Source organism: Patella vulgata, chromosome 4 (assembly GCF_932274485.2).
Source record: "Patella vulgata chromosome 4, xgPatVulg1.2, whole genome shotgun sequence".
In the NCBI taxonomy this organism is placed as follows: Eukaryota; Metazoa; Mollusca; class Gastropoda; family Patellidae; genus Patella; species Patella vulgata.
In genome coordinates this window covers 11,439,746-11,467,391 of record NC_065882.2, presented here as the reverse complement: position 1 = coordinate 11,467,391, position 27,646 = coordinate 11,439,746, and the positions used below count along the sequence as shown (strand labels likewise).

Genomic DNA, 27,646 nt, shown 5'->3' with positions numbered 1-27,646 from the left:
TGCTATTTCAGGCTGGATAACCTTGCCATAAGTTTATGAGTTATTTCCCTTTTACAGCTTGCTGGTGTTTGGAGATCAAAAAGGTCGTCCATGTATATAAAGAAGACTAAATAAAGTAACTTGCACAATTTTCCAATTTTCTGCTTATCTGTTACTTTGTGTAGTTTAAATAACCATGACAGTTGATTAGCAACAATCCAAAAATTAATATCTTTAGAAAAAAAAAAAAAGATGGCGACTTCTTCTGTGGATCCAGCAACCGTGGCGTCCAAAGTTGGATTTGCAGAGTTGTGTGGTTTGTTAGAAAAAATTAGCAAAACCCAAGGAAATGATAAAAAGAAGAAAGTTCTGAAAGAGTTTGTAGATTTGTGGAGAAATTATCACACCGAATTACATGCTGATAATCCTGATTTGGTAAGATGACCTACGCTGTAAATCCATTTTGCTTGTTTTGGGTTGCAAACACTGTGACAGATTTATTTATTATATGGTTTCTGGAACATTGAATTACCGGTACCTCCAACGTCAAATTCTAAAAATATTCTATCAAAATTTATATAAAAATGTATTACTTTATCATCAAAAAGCATAGTACAAATCATGGGTTTTCTCCGGGTCCTCTAGTTTCCTCCCACAGCTTAAGACTCTAAAGCGCAAGCAAATTATTGTGATAGAATTACACCTTGTGTTAGTCCTAAAATGACTCAGTTTGTGTCGAGTGGATGTTAAACTCCACTTCTCTCTGTCTCTGCATTCCATATTAGTAAATGTTGTGTGAACATCATGTCCATTACGGCACTTTAGTTCCCTTTAGTGGTCAACATATAATGCACTGTACATCAACATGTACTGTACCTGGTGGCCTTTTAAAAGAAAATAGTTTCATAAATGCATGGAATGTGTGATTTAAGAGGACCAGTATGCATGTATCATCATCAATCACAAGCAATTAGATCCCAAAATTTTAGAATTATGCATTTGACAAAGTGAAGACTTGAGGTTCTCACACAATCAGAATAAATCAAGTTAATGAATTGTAGGTTTATTGAATTGTAATTTTTTTTTTCTTGCAGCCTGATTCCTTCTACCCAGCAATGAGACTGTTATTACCTCATTTAGATAAAGAAAGACTGGCGTATGGTATTAAAGAGGTAATCAAAGGATCTACTTTCACCTTTTTAAAAAATATTTGAACAAAAATAGGGATTAATTTGGCTACTTACATTACATCTGAAATCCCAATTTGAATGAGTTCACTATATAGGCAAGCCTGGAAATAAGGCACCTGTCACATACAATGTCAGTCACAAATTCAGACTTTGTCCGGCACTAAACTTAGGTGCCTAACTGCCTATCATTTTGTCTGGCACTTATTTGTCTTTTTTATTGATATTATAAAACAGTTATTTCCAGGCCTGTATATAGATCATGCTAAATGGCTTAACTATAATGCTGATATACCTGTATTCTAGTAAACCCCATATATAATTATAAGACTAGCAAATCACCTTAGATATTGTGATGTTCCTCTTGCTCGCCATATATTTAATGAATACTCCTAGTGGCTGGAAGTTTTCATAAACCAGTTGAAAGAAGCAAAGATAATTTGAAGTAGAGCTGGGCAATAATTTCAGTTTATTTCCGTTTAAATATTAATAAACATGCATAAAAAGTTGAAAATACCCCCAGAGTATTCACTTGAAACTTTCTAGTCAATATTATTAAAAGTTCTTAGCATACATAAAGTACCGAATTTACAAACAATATTTAATGGGCCAGTTCAAACATAGATCTAATAGCCATGAAGACTTGCGAACTGAAATATTGCCAGCTCAAATTTGAAGAATTTTTGTATTAATGTGAGGATTCAAATATATAATGTTGATGGCAAAATCCTCAAATTTATTTATCATTGCTGTCTCCAGCCATCTGCTGAAGCCACTGAATAGATGGTTTCTTATAATTATGCTCATTTTAATCAATATCATAATTGTACTATGTATTTTTCAGCATATGCTAGCCAAGCTGTTGATTGAAGTCATGTGTTTAGGAAAAGAAAGTCCTGATGCTACAAAGCTGCTGAATTTTAAAGCTCCTAAAACAGCTAGAGGGGTAAGATATTTATATTAAAATAGCTAAAGGGGTAAGATATTCATATTAAAACAGCTGGAGGGGTAAGATATTTATATTAAAACAGTTAAGTGGTAGGATATTCATATTAAACAGCTAGAGGGGTAAGATATTTACATTAAAACAGCTAAAGGGGTAAAATATTTATATTAAAACAGCTAGGGGGTGTAAGATATTCATATTAAAACAGCTAAAGGGGTAAGATATTTATATTAAAACAGCTAAAGGGGTAAGATATTCATATTAAAACAGCTAGAGGGTGTAGGATATTCATATTAAAACAGCTTAAGGGTGTAAAAGATACATATTCAGTCGCTGTTGTCTGTATTTTAGAGGATAGCAGAAAAAGGCTCCCCTTAATGAACAAATTGAAAACATTGCTCCCCCAAAAGAGCTCTCCCAGTTTCGATAAGAAGCATGATTTAGGAATTAAAGATGGGTTCCCAGAAAAGTATTTATCAGGTGGTTATTTCCAATAAAAGTATGGCAATTTTGGTATATATGGAAAGTAGAGATATCCAATATTACTAGAAAAATACTGGATTCCCCGAAAAACACTCATGGAGCGTATACAGGACAAAAATGTAAGGGTTCCCCTAATCAACAGCCCGACGATTAAGAATTTCTGCACGCGTGATGTCAAAGGTCACACGTGAACATGGAGCGCTTGATGTACAAGTTGATAAACTTTATGATGAGTTAGACGTACAACACTTTCTGAGATAAAAATGACGGAAAAAGACGCGGGTAGTGGATAATCCGATAATTTAATTAGGATTCGATATTTGTAATAAATAGTAAGCAATTAAAGACAACATCGTCTTATGTATACAATGAATTCTCCTCTGATTTCCAAGACGTGACGTAAACATGACCTGGTTTGATCGAATTTTAATAGCAGGGCATTCCTTCGCAATTACAATGTTTGAGAAGGATTTGAAGCATAATTATGACAAATTAATTAGTTTGAATATGTTTTTAGTCCATATATACCATTAAATCACCCAGTTTGTACGCAGGAACCCATCTTTAAGGAGAGTGATTAGTTGTATGTATGGGAAATGGTTCTGAAGATCAATAACTGCATGAAAGTGGGTCATTCCTGCTTTCATAACCTTGTAAAGGAGAGTGATTTTCAATTTTAAGGGGAGGGAGAAAAATCTCCCCTTGGTGAACATTCAGGTGCGCAACAGGCACTCGAGAACGATCTCTTGCCTTAAAAAAACAATGACTGCATATTGAAACAATTATATAGTGGAGAGAGAGAGAAATGGGGTTCAACGTCCACTCCAACTATATAGGAGTAAAATACACATATTGAAGCAACTTCAGAAATTTGAGGCAGAGAAAGAAATAGTGTGTTATGTCCGTACAAAACAAAATTTGGTACTAACATATGGTGTATATTATTTCAATGATAGGTTGCACTCAAGAGTCTTTAGCAATGGGAGGAATCTGGAGAAATTCATAGAGGTTAGGCAGCGACCCTACTTGTCACATACAATCCTGCAATTGAATCTTCAGCACTGATCTAGAGTAGGGTTCACTCGTTTGACCACTCGGACACTCAACCTGACTATACAGAAATGGAAGTTGTCATCAAACAAGATTTTTGTTCCTTTCTAAGAACACAATATGATAATTTGCTAAACCATGTTTTTCTGTTTCAGGATGCTGGAGATTTTGCTAACGTAGCTTTTTACGTCTTAAAGAACCGATGTCCAGATAAAGGTACGTTAACCATACAGGAAGTCAACGATTGTCTAGATGCCATTGCAAATAATAACGCAGCCAAGAAAAAGGAACCAGTTCGTAAAAATATTCTCCATCTTTTGAAGAATTTATCAGCCGTGGAACAGAAGTGGTTCATAAGAATGATTGTGAAGGAGTTAAAAGTTGGTTTGAGTCAGGCGTCCATGTTGTCGGTATATCATGCAGATGCTGAGGAATTATATAATGTAAACAATAATTTAGAAAAGGTAACCTGCAATTAATATTTATAGATATGGAGCAGAATTCATGACATAATTCTAACTCTTAACCTGATCATGTATATGTTAATATACTTACGTCACTACACGTACAGATTATGTCTTAAATTCTGCTCCATATAAATATGCTACTAAATGCAATAATTTTTAAACTCATTATGTTAAATATGCATTAATCTAGCCTCATTTGCATAAATATGGTCTCATTTGCATAATGTTATTGTTTCACTTGTTTGTGAAGTGGGTGTAAAGATTTTGAAACAATGGAAGGTTTGAATGACACTTTATCATTTCTGTATTTTGGAAAAGAACTATTCAAATATTTTTTTATTTGTTCATTTCTGGTGGCTCATCTTCATTCACCCAGATGTTTCAGAAAGTAGCATGTTAAACCCTATGGCATTTTGTTCCATTAATTTCTGATTCCATTTTTCATCCAGGTATGTGGTTTGTTACATGATGTGGCTGTACAAGCTCATAAAATTGTAGCAAGTTAAACCCTATTTTTTTTCATTTCTAATTCTATTTTCATCCAGTTTATGTCAATATTGTAGGAAGTTGAACCCTATTTTGTTTCATTTATAATTCTGTTTTCGTCTAGGTATGTCAATTGTTACATGATACGACTGTACAAGCTCATGAGATTGTAGCAAGTTAAACCCTATTTTATTTCCGATTCTGTTTTTGTCTAGGTATGTCGGTTATTACGAGATCCGGCTGTACGAGCTCATGAAATTGGAATATCAATCTTCTCACCATTTACACCAATGTTAGGTGAACGAGGTTCTCCAGAAAAGGTATGATCATCAAATTAAATTCTTGCACTTTCTTTTGACAGGGGAATTGCATAAGGAAGTCTATGCTTACAGTTACACCTAAAACGCCTGATACCACTTCTTGCTTTTCTTGCTGGGTGGTCTAGTGGTTTAACCATAAAGTCTTTCATTGAGTCAAGTGGCATGGTTTTGATTCCCTGCATGTATGTGACAAGGAGTAAGGTCGCCTCCTGTCCAACACCATGGGTTTTCTCTGGGTCCTCCAGTTTCTTCCCACTGCTAAAGACCGCTACGTGCAAATTATATTGAAATAAAATTGAACCATACATGTATGTTAGTCCCGAAATGACCCAGTTTGTGTCAGGGGGACATTAATCCCCATCTCTCTCTCTCTCTCTGGACAATTGTACATCAATTGTCAGACTTCGAATCTTGACATGAAGTCATAAATCCAAGAAGGCTGCGATGGAGTCTACTACTTGTTTTACCTAGATATATAATTTTGAAATTTCAGGTGGAGAAGTTGATGGAGGGTAAAATGTATTTTATAGAAACAAAATTTGATGGTGAGAGAATGTTACTACACAAAAACGATGAGGCTTATAAATATTTCTCTAGAAGGTAACATATAACACCTGATGCCACTTCCTATGTCAGCAGATGATTTTATTTTGCAAGTTAATGGGGATTAGGTGGGTGGGGGGGTATAAAACATGCTTTAGATCATATGGTTTGTCATTAAGTCAAATGGCGTAGTTTCGATCCCAAGGAAATGAAATGGGGTTTAACGTCCTACTGTTCTGCTCCTAACCTGGGCTAATGAAGACGGGCATACGCCACACAGTGTGCTGTGAGGGAAATTTTGCCCGGGCAGCGGCGCTACAGCCTACTCTTATATTGAATTCCAACTGCCAGGGGATCTTTTACATGCACGCCAATGTGTACACGGGACCTCGGTTTTCTGTCCCATCCGAACGACTAGACAGCTGTCCTTGTCAGGCCCTCCATCCTGCATCACTGACAAGGGGAAACCACGCCGGAAAATCTGAATGAACTTTCTCGGTCAATGCAGGGATCAAACACTCGACCTCCAGGCTAGCGAGCCAGCGTCTTACTCTCGATCCCTGCCTGTCCAACATCACGTTTTTTCCGGGTCCTCATGTTTCCTCTTAACTTCTAAAAAATAAACCTAGAAGAATTATTGAAAACAAAATGCACCATATGTTACTCCCAAAATTACCTAGTTTGTGTCAAGTGGATGTTAAACCCTTTTCTCTCTTTTTTTTTTTGAGTTCATATAAGCTGTAGACATATTAAAATTTTATCCACCATTTTCAGAATGCCATTTACGTGAAAGATGAAGCATATTCCAAGTTAAAGAAGTTTAAACCGTAAAAAGTACATGAATTTTTGTCAAGTTTTTCTCATATCTTTTTTCAAAAATAATATTTGTTTTAGTGGTAAAGAGTACACCCATGTATTTGGAAGTAATCCGTACGATGGGTCGTTAACACCATATATCACCAACTGTTTTAAACCAGGAGTTAAATCTTGTATATTGGATGGAGAGATGTTGGGATATCATGCAGAAACTAAAACATATGGTAATAGAAATATTTTATAGCCTACGAAAAAATGTGCTGATATAAAAGCACCAATATTCCGGTATTAGTCTATGGAAGAATAACGTTGCCAATACTATACTATTCAAAAAAAGTAGGGGATATTTGATTTTGGGGGCATAATACTAAAATATGCAAATGGCTACGAAAAAAGTCACTATAGAACCTAACAGAAGAAACATTTCCAGTTACATGTGACGCCCAAACGCACCAATAGCTACCGCATGGGGGTCCAACCCAAGATTTGCACGACTCTGACTTTGAATGTTACAGTCATTGTGGCATTGAATTCCAGGGTGGAAACATCAGTTTAATTGTTTTAGTGACCAGAAAACAAATTTTGATATGCGTCGGCTTACCCAAAATGAAAGGTTACGTGCCCTTGGCATGCTACAGATCGGCACAACACAGGCGGTTGTGGCGCGGACGATGAATGTTTCTCAGTCTGTCATAAGCAGGCTATGGTCCAGATACCGTGATACACAATCTGTACAGGACAGACCACGCTCATGTCGACCAAGGGCGACAACTCAAGCCCAGGATCGATTTATCCGTACCTTGGCCTTGAGAAATCGTGTCATCACAGCAAATCAGATCAGCGCTCGTCTTCAAACAGACACTGGTGTGAGAGTGAGTGGCCAGACGATTCGGAATCGACTGCATAGGGGTCACCTTCGCGCCCGACGTCCTCGCGTGATCCCTTGTTTGAGAGATCATCACATTCAGGCAAGACGTCGTTGGTGTAGGGATCGTCAACACTGGGATAATCGACGCTGGAGCAATGTGATGTTTTCAGATGAGTCAAGGTTCACTGTTGATTTTTTGGACAGACGTAGGAGGGTGTGGCGTCATCGAAACGAGCGCTTCCAAGACGTTAACGTCATCAGACATGATCGATTTGGGGGTGGTTCTGTTATGGTGTGGGGAGGCATCACTGTTGCTGGAAGAACGGCTTTACATGTTGTTGCAGGGCGTGTTACAGGCCAGTACTACCGGGACAACATCTTGGCAGTCCATGTTGTGCCGTTCGCACGACGTCATGGCCGCCGTTTCATCTTCCAGGATGACAACGCAAGATGTCACAGGGCCAGGATCGTTACAGGTTACCTCCAACAACAGAACATCACCACATTACCTTGGCCAGCACTGAGTCCCGACCTCTCCCCCATCAAGCATGTCTGGGACATGCTTGGACAGAGGTTACGTCAACGTCAACAACGTCCTGCCAATGTCCAAGAACTTGCTGCTGCGTTGCAACAGGAATGGGACAATCTGGACCAAAATGACCTTAGACGTCTCATTAGGAGTATGCCACGTCGGATCAATGCTTGTTTGGCAAACAGAGGAGGATTTACCCGTTACTGACTTGGTTGTGATGCTGTGGTAACTTTGCTGTTTGACCCCGGGTATCATTTTACCCTTATAATGGTCAGTCTGTGCCTTACTTAGTCTAACGATCATTTGGAATAAATCGATGAATGTGAACTTCATTTCATTTTGTCATTTGTTTCTTCGTCAGTTTCATTAGATGACTTTAATAACACTTAAAAATCAAATATCCCCTACTTTTTTTGAATAGTATATTTCAATGTTCACGGTGCAAAATGCAAATTCAACAGTTCAAAATACGTATTTTAGTTTTACAATTTGCAATTTCCATTGCTCCACAATACCAATGTCACAGTGTTAAAATACAGAATACACTTTTCAATAATACAAAATATGGTATAATAGTTATTTTGAACATTACACTTCTCCATTCTGCATTTTGCATTATAGACAAATGCATAATAGAACTTAGCATATTAGAACATATACCTTATATGGACCTTATTTGCATACAGAAAAGAATCTGGACTAGGACGGAAATAAAAGATTTCCACTGGTGTTGACCTGACATCAAAGCAACCATGTTCCCATATTAGTAAATCCATGAGCTAGAGTAGCCCCCACAGGGGAGAAGTAAAACAGAGGAATGAAGAACTAAGTGTCACAGGTTTTGAGTTTTTGCAACCCTCTCAAAAAGCAGACAAAACTACATACTTTGTGTCATGGGTTTAGTGTTTTTGCACCCCTTGAGTTTTTGCGTCCTTCTCAAATGGAAAAGATCACATGGTTTCCATGCAGTTTTCAACACTATTGGCACACAGTTGCCATATCATTTCTAACATTACTAGTTACTACTAGTTCCTGTGATTATATAATTTGTTGTCCTCTCAAATGAAATGAAATGAAATGAAATGGGTTTAATGTCTTACTGTTGTGCAGGAAGGAGGGCCTGACAAAGACAGCTGTCTAGTCGTTCGGATGGGACGGAAAACCAAGGACCTGTGTATACATTGGCTTGCACGTAAAAGATCACTTGGCAGTTGAAATTCGATATAAGAGTAGGCCATAGTGCCACTGCCGGGAATAATTTCCCTCATAACACACTGTATCGCGTATGCCCATCTTTATTAGCCCAGTCGGAACAGAACAGTAGGACGGTAAACCCCATTTCATTTAAAATAAAAAATAATCCATATTAGTAAGAGCATGGCAACCACATATCCTAATGAACAGGATAAATATATTTTTCATATTTTTTAACACAGGAACAAAAGCGGAAAAGTTTGATATTAAATCTAAAGAACTTGCGGAGACAAAGGGATATCAAGCGTGTCTACAAGTATTTGATATATTATTATATAATGATAAAGTTTTAACCAATCTACCTCTTCGTGAACGATTAAAATACATCGAGAAAGTTTTTAATCCGACAGAAGGAAGACTGTTAATCAGTAGTGTTAAAGAGGCTCACAATAAGTAAGTACTGTATATTGGAAGTGCTTGGGTGGTGCTTACTATAAAATAAGCCATTTGAAGCCAGAAAACTAAGCTAGTTGACCAACATTTTAAGTCCTAAATCGACGATTTTAATTCAAAAAACACTATGTATACTTCGAGAATTTTGAGAAGTATTTATTCTGCATCCATTCAATAAAATTGAAAAGGTTTATTTGTTCTCTTTGTGTATGACAGATGTGAAATGGAGTATATTAATTTTTAGATATGATGGCCATTCAGGGTAGAGATTTATCGTCGGAGTTTGACGTGATTTTAACCAGTTTTTGCGAATTTTTAAACAATAATTGGATATTAAAGGAATGTGAAAGAAATTAGCACTAGATACACAAGATTATATGATACCTGTGTTACAGTGATGGTTAAACTAATTTTTAATTTCAATAACTTTCCATTTTGCAGTCAAGATTGTGCCGATGCCTTGAACGAGGCCATAGATGGTAGAGAGGAAGGCATCATGGTTAAAAATCCAGAATCTGTTTATAAACCTAATACACGGAAGGGTGGCTGGTTTAAAATTAAACCTGAATATATCGGAGGATTGATGGATGAACTGGACATTGTTATTGTTGGAGGATATTTCGGTGTAGGTCATAGATCAGGGATGATGTCACATTTTATGTGTGCTGTGGCTGTCCCTGGGGAAGATGGTGAGAAACCAACCGTTTTTCATTCATTTTGCAAGGTAAGGAAATTAGCTACAAAGTCTGAATAATTATATATCAAAATACTATTTCAAGTGCTCTTCCCCTATAAACACCTAATTATGAATCTAAAAATTGTGTTATCAGTATAACTATATGCAGATATTTTTGATTGACAAATTTTGGGGATGACAGTCAAACTTCGCCAGAAGTGGTCACAGTTTTCGAATTCTGTATCATAGCTAAAATACTGTAATTATATTTTGTCTATATCATATATTATTTGAAATTGTACATATATTATACACCCAAACCAGAAGGAAGCAAATTAATAAAAGCCTACTTGGCTTGTTTTTGTATCTTATTACTTATGCCTTTTATATTGTATAATATTCTCGAAATAAATACTGTTTAAAAAAAATTTGGTTGTAGATAAAATAACAGAAATGTGTCATAACTTTGTTTATCTCAGGATTAAAATTTTTGCAGAAATGAAATGAGATGGGGTTTAATATCTCACTTTTCTGCACCAACTGGGCAAACAAGTATATGCTGTGCAGTGTGCTGTGAGGGAATTTTTCCCGGAAATGGCATAAATGTCTCATTTGAACAACTAGATACTTGTACGTGACAAGGAGTAGGGTCACCTGTCCTATCTAGTGGGTTTTTGCCCCGTCCTCCGGTTTCTTCCCACTGCTAAAGAGCCCTACGTGCAAGCGAATTATTGAAATAAAATTGAACCATATGTTAGTTCCGAAATGTCATAGTTTGTGTCGAGAGGACGTTAACCTCTCTCTCTCTCTCTCTCTCTCTCTCTCTCTCTCTCACTTTCTCTCTCTCTCTCTCTCTCTCTCTCATTGAATTAAACTAATATTTCAGGTGGGGTCAGGATATTCCAAGAAAGAATTAATAGATTTCAATAAGAAGTTGGCTGATCATTGGCAAGTTTTTGATAAAAGAAATCCTCCGGATTGTCTACAACTGGCATCAGGATTCAAAGAGAAACCAGATGCATGGATCCATCCATCCAAGTCTTGTATTGTGCAGGTACAAAGATATTTAACGGAGCTAAATCCCTTTGATTCAAGTCCAAATAAAGCCTTGAGGTGCTATTTCAATTATGGACAACCTCTATATTGTTGAATATTTGTTTGGGGAGGTGGATGGCCGAATGGTTAGCACGTGCGCGCTGCGCTGTATCATATGGTCTGTCATTGAGTCAACTGGCGGGGTTTCGAATCCCTAGTTTGTGTCGAGTGGACCACGGACGTTAAACCCCATTTCTCTCTCTCTCTCAATATTTGTTTTGAAGATTAAGATTTTAGTTTTATTTTTCGTTTCTGAGTCAAAATTTGTCTGCAGTAAACCACTTGATAACAATCTGATTAAAACACAGATCCTATTTCGTTTTGTTTTGGGGGGTTGGATGGCCGAATGGTTAGCACGTGCGCACTGTATCATTAAGTCTATCATTGAGTCAACTGGCGTGGTTTCGAATCCCCGGTTGTACGTGACAAGGAGTAGGGTCGCCTGTCCAACCTCGTGGGTTTTCTCCGGGTCCTCCGGTTTCTTCCCACTGCTAAAGACCCCTGCGCGCAAGAGAATTATGGAAAAAAAATTGAACCATATGTTAGTCCCGAAATGACCTACTAGTTTGTGTCGAGTGGACGTTAAACCCCATTTCTCTCTCTCTCTCTCGTTTTGTTTTTTATAGTTCAAAATTTTGTTTTACTTGTCGTCACTACACTAGGATCTGGAAGAGTTATTATATAAGCCGCTTTCTGGTAAATATGAGGGATAAACCAATGAAACGGTCTGTTACGACAACTTCTTGGCGTACTGTGCACGGAACTGTGGGTAAACCACTAGAAATGTCAATGCTGGTTGATTAATCAATGTCAAAAGCTGCTCATGTGACCTCTGACGCGACCTATCACTACAACTGGTCAGATCTTCAGGTAGTGTAGGCCATTGAAAGTATAAATCTGTATTTTAATCAGATTGGATTGATAAGACCTTAGAAATGGGGGGGAAAAAAGTTCGGCAATTTTGGCTCCAAAATATAGAGTCAGTCAGGGTACCATAAGCACAGGTAATTTTATTTTACCTTTCATTGTCGATTATTAACATCCTTGTTTACAATTCCAAAGGTAAAAGCTGCCGAGATAACAGACAGTGATAAATATCGTACAGGTTGTACATTACGATTTCCTCGTGTTGAATGTTTCCGTGATGATAAACCCTGGTTCGAATGTTTAACGACGACAGAATTGGAGGAACTCAGACAGGTTCGTAATTATTTTTGAATTTCCGTAAAACCAAAAATATTTGTTTTTAGTTAAGTTAAGGTATTGTGCCATTGTGGTCATCTGTGCTGGTACATGGTGCAGGATTGAGGGTCTGGCAAGGAACAGCATCTAGTCATTTGGATGGGACAAAATTTGAAATGAAATGAAATGAAATGGGGTTTTAATGTCCTACTGTTCTGCTCCTATACTAGGCTAATGAAGACGGGCATACGCAATACAGTGTGCTATGAGGGAAATTTTGCCCGGGCAGCGGCACTATCGCCCACTCTTATATCGAATTCCAACTGCCAAGGGATCTTTTACGTGCATTCCAATGTATACACGGGACCTCAGTTTTTCGTATCATCCGAAGGACTAGGCAGCTGTCCTTGTCAGGCCCTCCAAATTTGAAATGAGAGTAGGCAATAATGCTACTGTCGGGCCAAAATTCCCTCCTTTAAACAATATAATATTATCATTTACTGTATTTACAGAAATCAGGAGGAAAGTTGGCTGGGTCCAGATATGAACTAGGAGATGCAGAACCTGTGAAGAAGAAACGTAAAGTTGTATCGAGAGTTGTCCGCCCTACTGTTGGATCACGATTTAAAGCTATTGATACATCCAACATCACACAGGTTTGTATTTCTAATAGTTCTTTGGAAACTGTAAATATTGTATTTTTGAACGTGATTTTGGTGGAGTATGAGTGCCTGTAAAAGATCCCTTGGCAGTTGGAATTTGATATAAGGGTATGCAGTAGCGCCGCTGTCCGGGTAAAATTTCCTTCGTAGCACAATGTATGGTGTATGTCCGTCTTCATTAGCTCAGTCGGAGCAGAACATTCGGACGTTAAACCACCAAATTACATGGCTAGTGTGAATATGTTCCTGACAATTTGTAGTTAACAATCAATTTACCAAATATCTCTTACTGGAATGCTGTGTAACCAAACGGAAACAACAGCATGATGGAATTAAAATTGATTGAATCCGGATAAGGGTGGGTGTTTTTAACACAGCCTCTAAAGATGGAATTACAACCCATTGAAAGACTCAAAGAGAATAATGTTTATTTTGAACAATGTCTCTAGAAGATGGAATTGCAATCAATTGAACAATGTCTCTAGAAGACTGAATTACAATCAATTGAACAATGTCTCTAGAAGATGTAATTACAATCAATTGAACAATGTCTCTAGAAGACTGAATTACAATCAATTGAACGATGTCTCTAGAAGATGGAATTACAATCAGTTGAACAATGTCTCTAGAAGATAGAATTACAATCAATTGAAAGATTAAATTATTATTTGTAAAATGAACAGATATCTAAGATGTTAGAAGGTAAAGAAATTTGTATAATCAATGGATCATCAGATTGGTCAAAATCTGAGTTGGAGAAGAAAGTAGTCGAGTTTGGTGGAACTATCACTCAAAATCCAGGTAATTAATGTTTATATATTGAACACGCGCCTGGAATAACACAGATCGAATCCCTGATTTCATATACAGAAGAATCTGCTGGATCTTAAACCCCATTTCTCTCTTTCTCTTTATGAGTAAGGGAGCCACGGTGGCTAGGTGGTTAAGACGCTTGCTCGCTAGCCTGGAGGCCGGGTGTTCAATCCCTGCATTGGCCGAGAAAGTTCACCCCGATTTTCTGACATGGTTTCCCCTTGTCAGTGGTGCAGAACGGAGGGCCTGACAAGGACAGCTGTCTAGTCCGTCGGATGATACGAAAAACCGAGGTCCCGTGTATCCATTGGAATGCACGTAAAAGATCCCTTGGCAGTTGGAATTCAATATAAGAGTAGGCAATAGTGCCGCTGCCCGGTCAAAATTTCCCTCATAGCACCCTGTATGGCGTATGCTCGTCTACATTAGCCCAGTATAGGAGCAGAACAGTAGGACGTTAAACCCCATTTCATTTCATTTCTTTATGATTAAAACTATTTTGAGATTGTTGACCTAATTAGCTTTATTTCAAGATAATTCAAGCACCATTTCATGAGAAGGGGATCAATTCAGGAAGGATAGATTTGTTGGCATGTGTGGCAAGCATTCTTTTGTTGTATGCCCCAGTAAACCATTAAATTGCCACTAAAAAAAAGGTTCATTTGGTTTAAACATGGTTTATTGTACTAGCACATAAAACAGTACAAACGGATTGGGACAAAAGTTACGAAAACTTACCGATGCCCTCTCCACATACATGTACATTGTAATTGACAGTTATAAAAGTACAATTGTTAAGAACATACAAAAACGAACGATATAAAAGTTATAATAAATAGTTAAAAATCCCATTAAAGGTCATTTGCCCTTCTTATAGGCAGACTATTACTAAATATTTCGGGGGGGGGGGGGGGGGATGACCGAATGGTTAGCACATGCGTGCTGTATCATAAGGTCTGTCATTGGGTCAACTGCCGTGGTTTCGAATCCCTGGTTGTACGTGAAAAGGAGTAGGGTCGTCTGTCCAACCTCATGCGTTTTCTCTGGGTCTTCCAGTTTCCTCCCACTGCTAAAGACCTCGAACGCTTACCCTAATCCAAACCTACAATCTCGCCAACAATCACGTGCCCTAACCTTATTATACATCTCAGCGACCTTGACAAAAATTGACTTGGTCTTAACAAATAGATGTAGCCATCTGAGAAGAGAGTATTTTTTTTATATGTCCAAATAAGAAAAGTCAGTTTCAAGTGATTATAATAATTAATTACAGATACATCTACGTTTTGTGTGTTGGCCGAGAAGATTGCCGTACGGGTAAACAATCTTATCAAATGTGATCTTTATGACATCGTGAAGGTCAGCTGGTTTGTCAGATGTATAAATGGTGAAAAGTGGATACCATGGTTAGTATTATCTATGATGAGTAGGCCAGGGGCTAAATGAGACGGACGCAATGACGAGCTTTGCGTCAAGGTTTTGTGTTTTTGCACCATGTTGAGTTTTTGGGTCCCCTTGCAAATGGCAAAAAATCATGCGGTTTCAATGCAGTTTTCAACTGCCACCCCTCCCCATCACACACATATAAATATTTTTCTTTTGGGACCCGGAATGGATCTTGTTCCTCATACAAAATCATGGATTACCACACCCCTGGGGTGGGGTCTGAAGTTTGAAACATGTTCTAGGGTCAGTGTTAAATGTTTTCCAAGCTTTAAATAGCTAGCTGGCCAAGTTAACACTGGATAGATTCATATCATCATGGCTTAAACTCAGGTTATTTTTACAGAGAACAGATTTCTCTCTGCAGACATGAGGGCAACTTCAGCTTTAGGGCTTTGTAGGGTCGAAGTCAGTGGTTGTTGAGCGACTATTTGGCCCCCTACTTTGAACCCTGATTATAACCACTGAACGATGACAAACAGGCATCCAGTCAGTAGTGGATGAGAAGAGCATTTTCGATTCCCCGGTTGTACGTGACAAGGAGTAGGGTCGTCTGTCCAACCTCGTGGGTTTTCTCCGGGTCCTCCAGTTTCCTCCCACTGCTAAAGATCCCTACGCTCATGTGAATTATTGAAATAAAATTGAACCATGTGTTGGTCCCGAAATGACCTAGTTTGTGTCGAGTGGAGGTTAAGCCCCATTTCTCTCTCTCTAAGTAAATGATGCACATACAAGAGCTAACCGAATGATGCCCATACAAGAGCTAACTGAATGATGCACTAGGGTAAATGATGCACTAGGGCTAAATATTGCACTAGAGCTTAAATTATGCACTAGGACTAACTAAATGATGCCCTAGAGCTAACTTATGCACTAGGGCTAACTGAATGATGCACCAGGGCTAACTAAATGATGTACTAGAGCTAACTAAATGATACCCTAGAGCTAACTGAATGATGCACCAGGGCTAACTAAATGATGTACTAGGGCTAACTAAATGATGCCCTAGAGCTAACTGAATGATGCACTAGAGCTAACTAAATGATACCCTAGAGCTAACTGAATGATGCACTTGGGCTAAATATTGCACTAGGGCTAAATAAATGATGCATTAGAGTTAACTGAATGATGTACTAGAGCTAACTGAATGATGTAATAGGGCAGACTAAATGATGCACAAGGGTGAATGATAGTTGAGCATTATTGTTGAATATATTAATTATAGGACTCCTGGTGATATGATTCACACATCTCCAGCAAGTTTACGGAAGTTTAAATTAGATTACGATGAATATGGTGATAGCTACACTGAAGACACGACAGAGGACCAACTACAAGAGGTGTTTAATAACATGAAGGAGGTAAAACCAATATAAATATCAACATGTTGTGCAACCGTATAGTGAATTCCTTAGGGTTGGATGGTTGAATGATTAGCGTGTGCGCGCTGCATCATAAGGTCTGTCATTGAGTAAACTGGGGTGGTTTCAATTCCCCGGTTGAACTGTCGCCTGTCCAACCTCATAGATTTTCTCCAGGTCCTCCGGTTTCCTTCCACGACTAAATACCCCTACGCCCAAGCGAATTATTGAAATAATGACCTAGTTTGTGTCAAGCGGAGGTTAAACCCCATTTCTCTTTCTCTCTCTCTCTCTCTCTCTCCAATTAAGTTTATAAATATCTTCATGTTGTGGAACAACTATATGTTGGTGTAACCCCAGGTCTATGTATATATTGGTCATAAGGTCTGTTGTTGAGTCAAGTGACATTGTTTTGATACCAAGTTTGTACATGACAAGGAGTAGGCTCGCTTGCCCAACCTCGTGGGTTATCTCTTTGTCCTTCCAAAACTAAAGACCCCTACGTGCAATTGAATTATTGAAATAACATTCACCTGATGTTAGCCTCGAAATGACTCCATTACTCTGTCTCTATATATATAACGTCATTATAATGACTTTGGTCTATTCCATTTAAAAGTGATTTTTTTTAAAATGATTTGGAGAAGGAAGTTCTACATGGTTTGCATACACTCTTTAAAACGAAAACTCTATTTTTCTGTAGAAAGTGGCATTCCCTCTCCCCATGGTAATTTTAAATGGGATAGCCCTTATTGAATTGTCCAAGCGGCTAGTCAGCAGTTCAGTGCAGTTGTCTCCAGACTGATGTTCAACTGCGGTTGTCCTGAGCAACAGTTGTTTAACTGCTGGTGTCCTGGGCAACAGTTATTCATCTGCAGTTGTCCTTTGCAGCAGTTATCCTAGGTAAAAGTTGTTCAACTGTAGTTGGCAGTAGTTGTCTTTGATTCAACTGCAGTTGTCTTATAGTAAATATTGTGGAAGCAGCAGTTGTCTTAGGTGAAAGTTATTCAACTGCAGTTTTCACAGAAAGAGTAATGGTTGTCGTAACAGCAATTGTCATAGAAGCATTTGCCTTAACAGGTCTGACAGCTCCGGGCCCATTCCTCTGGATCTGGCTTTGCTAGATAGAAGATAGGGACAGTGGGAATATCGTTACTCCATTCATGCCATCACTAATTACATGACAAGGCATTTGACTACCTGATGGTCTTCCAGAAACATGTTGTATGTATGTTTTATATTGTTTTTTCTATAGTTATCAGATGATGATGTGATTGAAGGTAAAGATATAGCTGCTATAGAAGATGAATATTTTCCAGATGATTCACCATATGGTCTCTTTAGAACATGCAGGTTGGTGAAAGGGGGATAACTCTTAATTAAGAACTCCTAATTACTGTATTGAAACATATTTATCAATGTAAAATTTTTCAGTATATATTGACTAGTTCATAGATAACGATTGAATATCACATATTTTGATTATAATAATAATAATAAAAACTTTATTATTATTATAATTATCTATATCCTCAATCTGATTAAAACACAGATCGTATGGCCCCTGATGTGACCTTCCACTACAAATGGTCATATCTTCATGTAGTAGAGACCATCGAAAGTATAAAAAAATGAAACGAAATATAGATCTGTAGTTTAATCAGACTGACTAGATCCCCAACATGCCAGTATAAAAATTAAATATAGAGTTTAAAACCAAAAACCCAACCTCATGCATTTCTCCGGGTCCTCCGGTTTCCTCCCACTGCTAAAGACCCCTACGCGCAAGCGAATTATTGAAATAAAATTAAACCATATGTTAGTCCCGAAATGATCTAGTTTGTGTCGAGTGGAGGTTAAACCCCATTTCTCTCGCTCTTAAAACCAAAAACACATACAAAAATACTTTTATTATAAAATAATTGGCATCCAGAAATTAACAAAATCTATCAAGACCACTACATTCAAGCAAATTATTTAAATAAAATTGAACCATGTTGGTCCCAAATTGCCCTCTCTCTCTCTCTCTCTCTCTCAGTGTAATGGCATTATTCACCATGCAAATCAATTTGCTTTTAATTTTTAGGATCTACGTGGACAATAATCTGGTACTGGGCGACAATTCTACAAAAATACCTAATAGTAGTCTTGATCTACTAGCTCTTGAATTGAGATTCTTTGGTGCTGTTTTATCAGAGAAACTAGATGATCATGTCTCCCATGTGTTAGTTGATAAAAGGTAAAGTAGTTTTAAAAGGAGTTAAACTTCTTTTATTTATTGAGGGGAGGGGTCACGGTGGCTAAGTGAGTAAGACGCTGGCTCGCTAGTCTGGAGGTCGGGTGTTCGATCCCTGCATTGTCCGAGAAAGTTCATCCAGATTTTCCGGCCTGTTTCGTCCTTGTCAGTGATGCAGGACAAGGACTGCTGTCTAGTCGTTCGGGTGGGATGGAAAAAATGAGGTCCCATGTACACATTGACATGTACTAAAAGATCCCTTGACAGTTGGAATTTGATGTAAGAGTAGAGCTGTAGCGCCGCTGTCCGGGCAAAATTTCCCTCATAGCATACTGTATGGCATAAGCCCGTCTTCATTAGCCCAGTCGGAGTAGAACAGTAGGATGTTAAACCCCAATTCATTTCATTTCTTTTATTTATGTTCAATAAGGTTGATCGGATATGTTTTTTCTATCAGTGATGAGGCATGCTCTTCTATATGATAGCATTTTGTGTCAAATGGGGGGATGGGTCTAGTGGTTTAACATGTGCATGTGAAATCAAAAGGTCTGTTATTGAGTCAAGAGGCGTGGTTTCGATTCCCTGCTTGTACGTGACAGGAAGGTATACAAAAGCCACAAAAACAACCAAATTAGCTTATTGTACACATATTATATGGGTTTGAATCCCCACACAGAGTTGATTGTTTTGAGGGGTGTTAAATTTGACGGTACCACCAATCCAATCAAGTGCTGATTGTTTTGGTGTTAAGTTTGATTTACAGTAATTTTATTGTTAATAGAAATTAATTTGACAAGAAAATTTGTCACGTCAGTCTCAAAATGACTCACTCCTTTTTCATTTCAGTGATTTTAGTCGAGTTGGTCAGCTACGAGAAGTTAGGCGTAGAAAGAGTAGAAAATTCCATATTGTTAATGAAGACTGGATGAGATCGTGTTTAGAAGAAGGAGAAATAACCAATGAAAGGAAATATGAACCAGATAGTGTTGTGTCCACTTAATTGGAGAGAGAGATAGAGAGATGGGTTTAGAGAGAGAGGAGAAATAACGAATGAAAGGAAATATGAAACAGATATTGTTATGTGGACTTAATGTTTTAAGGAGTGTCTAGGAACCAACTTATAGTCATCTGAAAACAAAAATTGAGTTTTTTGAGTAAGAATTTTAATACATTCAAAGATTGATATCGGCTAGATTCTGTAAGGCTTTATAAGTTAAAAAATGACAGAATTTTTGATTCGGCAGTTAGGATTAGATGGAATTTTCAAGCAAATGATACTCTTGAAACTTCCCTAATTTGAAGGCCAGACATCCTGCAAGGCAGCTCTTTTATATAGGCGATAAAAGATTAAGTCAATATAGATGAATATCAGTAGGAGAGAAATGATTAAGTCAATATAGATGAATATCAGTAGGAGAGAAATGGGTCTTTAGCAGTTAGGAATAACTGGAGCACCTAGAGAAAATCCATGAAGTTGGACAGACCACCCTACTTCTTGTCGCATACACACTTGGGATCCAGACCCCACCTCTTGACTCTGTGACAGACCTCTTGATGTGAATATTCGCTAGGCTGCTACAATCACTGATAAGGATGACATCAATGCAACTTAATGAGCCAAAAATATTAATTTTTTTCCCAATGACAAATTAAATTCTAAAACATTTTTTTGATGTATTAGAAAAATAAATAAAGACGTTTGCGTATTTGTAGGTAAAAATTATTTCCTATTTAGTGTAAATGGGTATTAAAATGACTAAAAGGCAGCATTCTGCCCGAAGCAGTAACGTCTTATGTAAACAATGCACGTGCCATTCAGACAATGATTGACGCCGCGTGCTGTGACGGCACGTGTTAAAGGCAGTCATCTTTTACAGAAATATTAGAAGACTCATAATTCTCTGTGAAACAGATTGATATATCCTGTGAAGTCGACACAATATCTACTTGATTCTGTTTTATTAGTATGCATGTAGAAAGAAGTGTATGAATTATGAAAATTCTCTATATTGGTTTACCATATTCCTATATTTTCAGTGGCGTGCAGGGATGGGGGGGTGGGCGGTATAGGGGTTCATGGTCTCAGGCATCCAGTCACGGAGGAAAGTCAAATTATCGCTGTTATCTTTGTTGTACAAGCTGCCCTATTTCATTTGTTTTGACATTAATAAAATGTCTTCCTTTCTGACATTTCTTATTTTTAGTACAAGGCCATATACTTAAGTCTTGGAGGGATTGGGGGGGGGGGGGGAGCGGGGGATACAATCAAGGGGTATGCTCGATTGAACATTCTGGAATTGAATTCTGTCAAACCCCAAAATAGTGACATTTGAGTTAAAATGGGAAATTTGGGCTAGAACACATGCGCTGACTGTATAAGAAAATATGACAACTAGTCATGACAGCTGAAACATATTCGTTGTGACAAAAGGTACAATTTTATGGCTACATAATTTCTGAGTTTAATACTCAGCAACGTTTCGAGGAGGATATTATCATCTTTATCAAGCAAATGATAAAGATACGTCAATAGTAGACAAATATTTACAGAATATAAGGATGCCAATCAAAGAAGATATTCGTTGTGCTTAATTAACAGGACTGAATTCCAAGTCACATGATTGCAATTCCGTCAATTCAGTTCCGGACTGCCAATTGAGCATCCCCAAGGAGTTGGCCCCAAGCATCACCAAACCTCTGCGTGTCACTGTATATTTTTTAACTGGTTTATCAATTATTACATGTAATTCCAGTCTGGTTGGAAAGAAGTCAGATATTAATAATTCTCCCTTTGTGTTTTCATTCAGTATGTTCAATTGACTTTAATTTTGTTTATTTAATGTTGTTAATGATAACCCGTCTTCATTCATTATCCCAATCGGAGCAGAACAGTAGGACATTAAACCCCATTTCATTTGTTAATGATAATTTTGTAATATAGTTTTAAAAATTATTAATGAATTTTAACTCATAATTTATTGTTGATCTTTTTTATTTTTTAAGACTTTCATATTTTTTCATGTATAATAATCATGCGCTCATCAAAATATGCATCAATTACTTTGTATACATGTATAATATGATAATAAAATTATAAGAAACAAGACTTCTTTATTTATCATAATAATAATAATAGCTGTATATCTAATAACATCATAAGTCATCTCAATTACAGGTTATTTAATAATAGGGGAGTTGGATGGCCGAATGGTTAATGGTTAGCATGCGTGCACTGTATCATACGGTCTGTCATTGAGTCAACTGGCAGGGTTTCGATTCCCCGGTTGTACGTGACAAGGAGTAGGGTCGCCTGTCCAACCTCATGGGTTTTCTCCGGGTCCTCCGGTTTCCTCCCACTGCTAATGACCCCTACGCGCATGCGAATTATTGAAATAAAATTGAACCATGTGTTAGTCCCGAAATGACCTAGTTTGTGTCGAGTGGACGTTAAACCCAATTTCTCTCTCTCTCTCTATTTAATAATACCTGGGTGAGTGGGAAGTTCAACAGGAAACAACACTTTTTATAGCACACACCCCTCCCCCAACAAAGTATGTACACATCATAATTAAGGACCATTTTCCTTTGTTCTTTTCGTTAATAAGGGCTATTGTGCTTAATATTACCAGAGAGGATAGGAACACATTTTTTGATCCCCATACTATCCAAATATGGTTGGTTGGTTATTTGTTAACTCCTCTACAAATCAAATATTTTTCAAGATCCTCTCTTGTAGAATACAATTTTTATACAACTCCTCCACCTCTGTATCATTTTTCAAATTCACAATTTGTCAGTGGATTTTTATTTTATCATTTCATGATTTAGCGTCAATATATCAATCCAGCGATCATCACAGAATCCATGTCCTATAGCATGGCTATATTCACCGATAACATGTCACTGATTGATCTATCACTTCTAGTATCCACATTGTTTCCATGGCAACACAGGAGGTTAAATCTTGAACTTTGAAAGTACGAACAACAGGAGTCAAACTGCCTGATATTACGATACCAATAACCATCACGTACTGACCTATAAAATAAACATAAGATATAGATTGACACACTTTTCTGCGAGAGAAATGGGGTTTAACATCCACCTGTGGGTTGGATGGCCTAATGGTTAGCGTGTGCATGTTGCATCATAAGGTCTGTCATTGAGTGGTTTTGATTCCCCGGTTATAGGTGACAAGGAGCAGGCTCGCCTGTCCATGGTTTTCTTCCCCTGCTAAAGACCCCTATGCGCAAGCAATTATTGAAATAAAAAAGGACTGTCTAACCTCCGGTTTCCTCCCACTGCTAAAGACGGAGGTATTTATCACATCTTACATTTATATAATATAAAAACATATTTATGTGATACATGTATTAATTAAGTGTGAAGAATGCTTCCAGAGTGGAAAAGGGACAATTCTTTTTATGTGATATTAATCAAAAGTGTAAAGAACGCTTTGAGAGTTGGGGGAGTTAATTCTAGACCTCAGTTTCTTGTGTTAAAATTTTGGATTCAGTCAAAATTCAGTCAGGAAATGTGTATATCTCCATTTAGATGTGGCCTACCCATGTACATGTAAGAGAACCTCAGACAGTTAGAATATAACGGCAGAGTAACTGAGTATACATGTATGTTACACATAAAAATAAACAGACGTTAGTCTTAAAATGACCACAATCAAGACAGTTCTCAATATTTCTATTGCAACTTTCTTGTAAATATTGCTAATTTTTTTTTGTAAATTTGTGTTTCATTTTGTGTGAAGCGTGTATTATTACAATACAAGCCAGGACTGTACAGCACATTTGATGCTTATGGCTGGTTCCCCAGATCCATTCACTTGATTTTGTTGTTTATAGTTTGCCATGTCTGTAGTTTCTGTCACAAATAAAATATAGACCTACTCACCCTTACGTACTCTAGGACAGTTTGGTATTTTATCATTTCCAAAAATTTGAACAATACCAGTTCCATCATCTATATAGATTTCACTACTGTTATCGTTATTCTGAAAATAAACAAATGTTTCTCTAGACACTTATGGTTCCATTTACTTGATTTGGTATCTGTTGTTTATTTATTGCAATGTCTTGTCGGTTTTGTTGTGCGAGTAGTGATAAAACATTCTTCAAAGGCGTCATCTCATCATGGGCAGCGCCGTTGGTAATACAGGAACTTGAAAGTACTTCCAATGGCAGATTTCGTCATACATTCTAGGCTACATGTTGTGTACTGGAGTCTGCTGAGGTTTGCCGAGTGAGACAATGCAAATCATAAAACTAATAGACGAACAAAACTTAGATCGTGAAATGAAAAAAAAGGGGTTTACGTCCTACTGTTTTGCTCCGAACCGGGCTAATGAAGACAGGCATATGCCATACAGTGTCAATGAGGGACATTTTGTCCGGACAGCGGCACTATGGCCTTCTCTTATATCGAATTCCAACTGTCAAGGGATCTTTTACGTGCATGCCAATGTGTACACGGGACCTCGGTTTTTCGTATCATTCAAATGACTAGACAGCTGTCCTTGTCAGGACCTCCGTCCTGCAACCCTGACAAGTGGGAACCACGCCGGAAAATCTGGATGAACTTTCTCGGCCAAGGCAGGGATCGAACACCCGATCTCCAGGCTAGCGAGCTTAGATCATTTTGGGACTAACATGTACAATTTTATTTCAATAATTCACTTGCGTAAAGGTGTCTTTAGCTGTATGAGTAAACTGGAGAACTCGGAGACAACTCACGATGTTGTCATGTACAAGCTGGGAATTAAAACCACTCCAACTGTCTCAATGACCGACCTTATAATCTACAGCGAGAGTGCTACACCACTTGGCAACCCAATCCCTCCATTCTGTCAAGCAAAAAGGGGGGTAATTTTGCGAAGACATCTTACAATCACTATGGAAACTGTTACTATGGCAAATGTCATACCTTTATTACTGTTCCTTGTAACCAAACACACAAAGGTTCAATGGCCGAAGCTGGTTTAGATCGAAATATCTCTTGGATTTCCCCTATAAATAGTTTTCTTGAAGCTTGCTCTAAAGTACTCATTTTAACTGTTTTGTCTTTTCAAGTAAGTAATTCACACATCTTCAACAAAACGCTGTATAAAATAAAGGTTGCCAGGCAATGAGATATATATATATATAGATTTGTGATACCCTTTGTATACAAAATTAAGGCCGATCTGAACCCTATTGCATAAACTGTAATGGAAACCATAAATCAACCCATTGTCTACAGAAGCCAGAAATCAATACATATATGTAGGCTATATAGGCTAGGCTTAGGTCTACATCTTACACACATTTACATGTGCACTTGCAGGTTTTGTGTGTACCAGTAACAAGTTTTGCAGCTTTGTCGTCATTGTAGTTCAAGTTCTGCTTAATGTGCAAATTAGGAAAATAGTGAATGATAAACATTACTACTAAAAGATAATCCAAACATGCAAGCTGAATGGTGATTAGATCAGAAACCTCATCTCACCGTACACTGATCACTGATAAGGATGACATCGATGCGACTTAATGAGCCAGAAATATTAACTTTTTTCCTGCGACAAATTAAATCCTAAAACATTTTTTTTATGTATTGGAAAAATAAATAAAGGCGTTTGACGTATTTGTAGGTAAAAATTATTTCCTATTTAGTGTAAATGGGTTTAAAGCGAGAATTTCAAATTTTCTAAGAAAGTCAAACCATAATTATTTCTGTCTTTTGCTCAATAGGTTGTCAAATCACTATTATACGATCATGGGCATTATTTCCCACCCTTCAAAATCTATGACACAGGAAATAACAACACAATTACCTCTCCTGTTTTGCTATTGACAACATGGCATGGGGCAGCCATTTTCCAAATTCCAACGTTGGAATTTGAAGTTAAAAATGATATTTTTGCCAATTTCTCAGCTGGCAATAGCGAATTATAGGACTGTATATGGATACCATCTATTTTAAGGCTTTATTTTAATACATTTTAAAAATATAACTTGAAAATTTGCAATTGCAACTTTAAAATGACTAAAAGACAGCATTCTGCCCGAATTTATGCAGTCACGTCTTATGTAAGTTATCAAGGAAAATAGTTCGGATATTGTTTCTTTGAAACACAGCCAAGTTAAAACACAGCCAAAATTTTAGCCCATATGATCAATAACAAATCATTTATTACAAACTGTTACTTTTCATTTCCCGCCTTCGCCATTGCTTGTTTACAAATAAGACTCGAATATCAAGACGCTAAATTCTATTGAAGCCCAGTAAACCGCCCATCCCATTATTTCCATCGCTTCTTAAGGTCAGGCAACCGTTTATTAAAATCCGACAACTGTATATAGAAGAGCGTTCACAATGAAAGTTGCACGGACCAACAGCCGATAATATATACCCACATTAAATGTAATTTGGGTTTAGGTTTAGGATTTTAATTCCTTCCGGATATACACGTGTACAGGCCTAATCCAAGATATAGGCATAAATAAACCTAGATAACAAACCTCATCTCTCAACCCTCCGTGTTTACACCAGTATTTCTCAACGTTTTTAGTTACGTTCTTGTAGCTAAAATAAACCAAGCGTGAAAGATTATTCTTAAGAAAATTTATACAAGAAATAGTAAATATTATCGGTTTTTTGAATGAATTTTTTTCTAATTCTATGCACAAATTTACAATAAGGAAGGCAAAAATTACGATGAAGTTTTTATTAGATATATAAACCACCTTGGTGTGTAACAAAGTTATATTTATTTAATTATATACAGTAAGTAGTCCTAAGTAAGTAAGTAAATTTATTCCATAAAAACGCCAACGGAGCAGCATACAATTACAAAAATTACATTTATACAATACAACAAATACGTGTAACAAATAAACGAACGTATAAAGTGGGACACAAAGCATTTCATAAATTCAAACAGTGTCTAGTCGTTCGGGTGAGACGGCAAACCAGAGAGAGAGGGGGGGGGGTTAATGTCCACTCGACACAAACTAGCTCATTTCGGGACAGTGGAAGGAAACCGGAGGACCCGGAGAAAACCCATGAGGTTGGACAGGCGACCCTACTCCTTGTCACGTACAACCGGGGATTCGAAACCACGCCAGTTGACTCAATGACAGGCCTTATGACACAGCGCGCACGTGCTAACCATTCGGCCATCCATTCCCGCAAATGGCAAACCAATTTAAGGTCCCGTATGCACCTAAAGTAAAGCTGGGTATTTGGAATTCGAAATAAGAGTAGACCATTGTGCCGCTGCCGGGTAAAAGTTTATAGCACACTGCATGGTCTATTCATTTGCCCGGGTGGGGCAGGAAAGTAGGACGTTATTCCCCATTTCAGTTCATTTTATTAATTTCGAAAGGGATGTTACATAGTGAGGTTCATTATGCCACTACCAGTTGCGCTGGCTTAGTCACCAAGTCGCCGTATCGATAACCAAGAGCCACAGGCACTTGAAGGGATTCAAATTAAACTTCCTATCTACTGCTTGACTTGTATATAGTCAAGCATTATTAGTAGGAAGTTTTATTTTAATCCCTTCAAGTGCCTGTGCCTGGTCGCGGGTTCGCTGCCGGTGTTGGCCGAGAAAGTTCCTCGGGCTTCTCCAGTGTGGTTTTCCGTTTTGTAAGAGGTGCAGGACTGAGGGCCCAACAAGGAACAGGCTAGTCTTTCGGATGGTACGAAAAACCGATGTCCCGAGCAGTGGCACAGGAACTCTATTTTGAGTGGGTTAGCAGACTTCAAATTTTAGGGGCGCGGGGGGTGTTTTCTAGCACCGCCCTTTGGAAATATTTGGAAATTTCTGTATCCTAGGGTGTTTTCTATTATATCTGGAGAA

General features: G+C 37.7%; 1 protein-coding gene and 1 long non-coding RNA gene across 2 annotated transcripts; one reads left to right on the top strand and one right to left on the bottom strand.

The window, feature by feature from the left end:
- Positions 1–76: 76 nt before the first annotated feature.
- On the top strand, positions 77–20,535 carry LOC126819479 (DNA ligase 4). Its single transcript, XM_050547577.2, has 18 exons — positions 77–414; positions 1,074–1,151; positions 2,011–2,112; positions 3,801–4,109; positions 4,814–4,918; positions 5,412–5,518; positions 6,356–6,501; positions 9,114–9,324; positions 9,766–10,048; positions 10,887–11,054; positions 12,158–12,295; positions 12,790–12,933; positions 13,623–13,740; positions 15,026–15,158; positions 16,421–16,556; positions 17,812–17,909; positions 18,643–18,795; positions 19,639–20,535. Exons 1-18 carry the CDS (start codon positions 232–234, stop codon positions 19,790–19,792), a joined length of 2,766 nt encoding a protein of 921 aa, XP_050403534.1. The 5' UTR covers positions 77–231; the 3' UTR covers positions 19,793–20,535.
- Positions 20,536–21,766: 1,231 nt separating this feature from the next.
- Positions 21,767–26,009, bottom strand: LOC126819572 (uncharacterized). Its single transcript, XR_007679669.2, has 4 exons — positions 25,989–26,009; positions 24,730–24,904; positions 23,701–23,800; positions 21,767–22,830 (listed from the first exon to the last, which is right to left on the bottom strand). It is a non-coding gene; the product is annotated as an uncharacterized LOC126819572 (long non-coding RNA).
- Positions 26,010–27,646: the final 1,637 nt, after the last annotated feature.

Coding starts and splice junctions, on each gene's coding strand:
- LOC126819479 (XM_050547577.2), top strand. CDS start 232: ATGGCGACTTCTTCTGTGGATCCAGCAACCGTGGCGTCCAAAGTTGGA. Junction 13,741..15,025: donor AACTATCACTCAAAATCCAG/GTAATTAATGTT, acceptor AATTAATTACAG/ATACATCTACGTTTTGTGTG. Junction 15,159..16,420: donor GGTGAAAAGTGGATACCATG/GTTAGTATTATC, acceptor TATTAATTATAG/GACTCCTGGTGATATGATTC.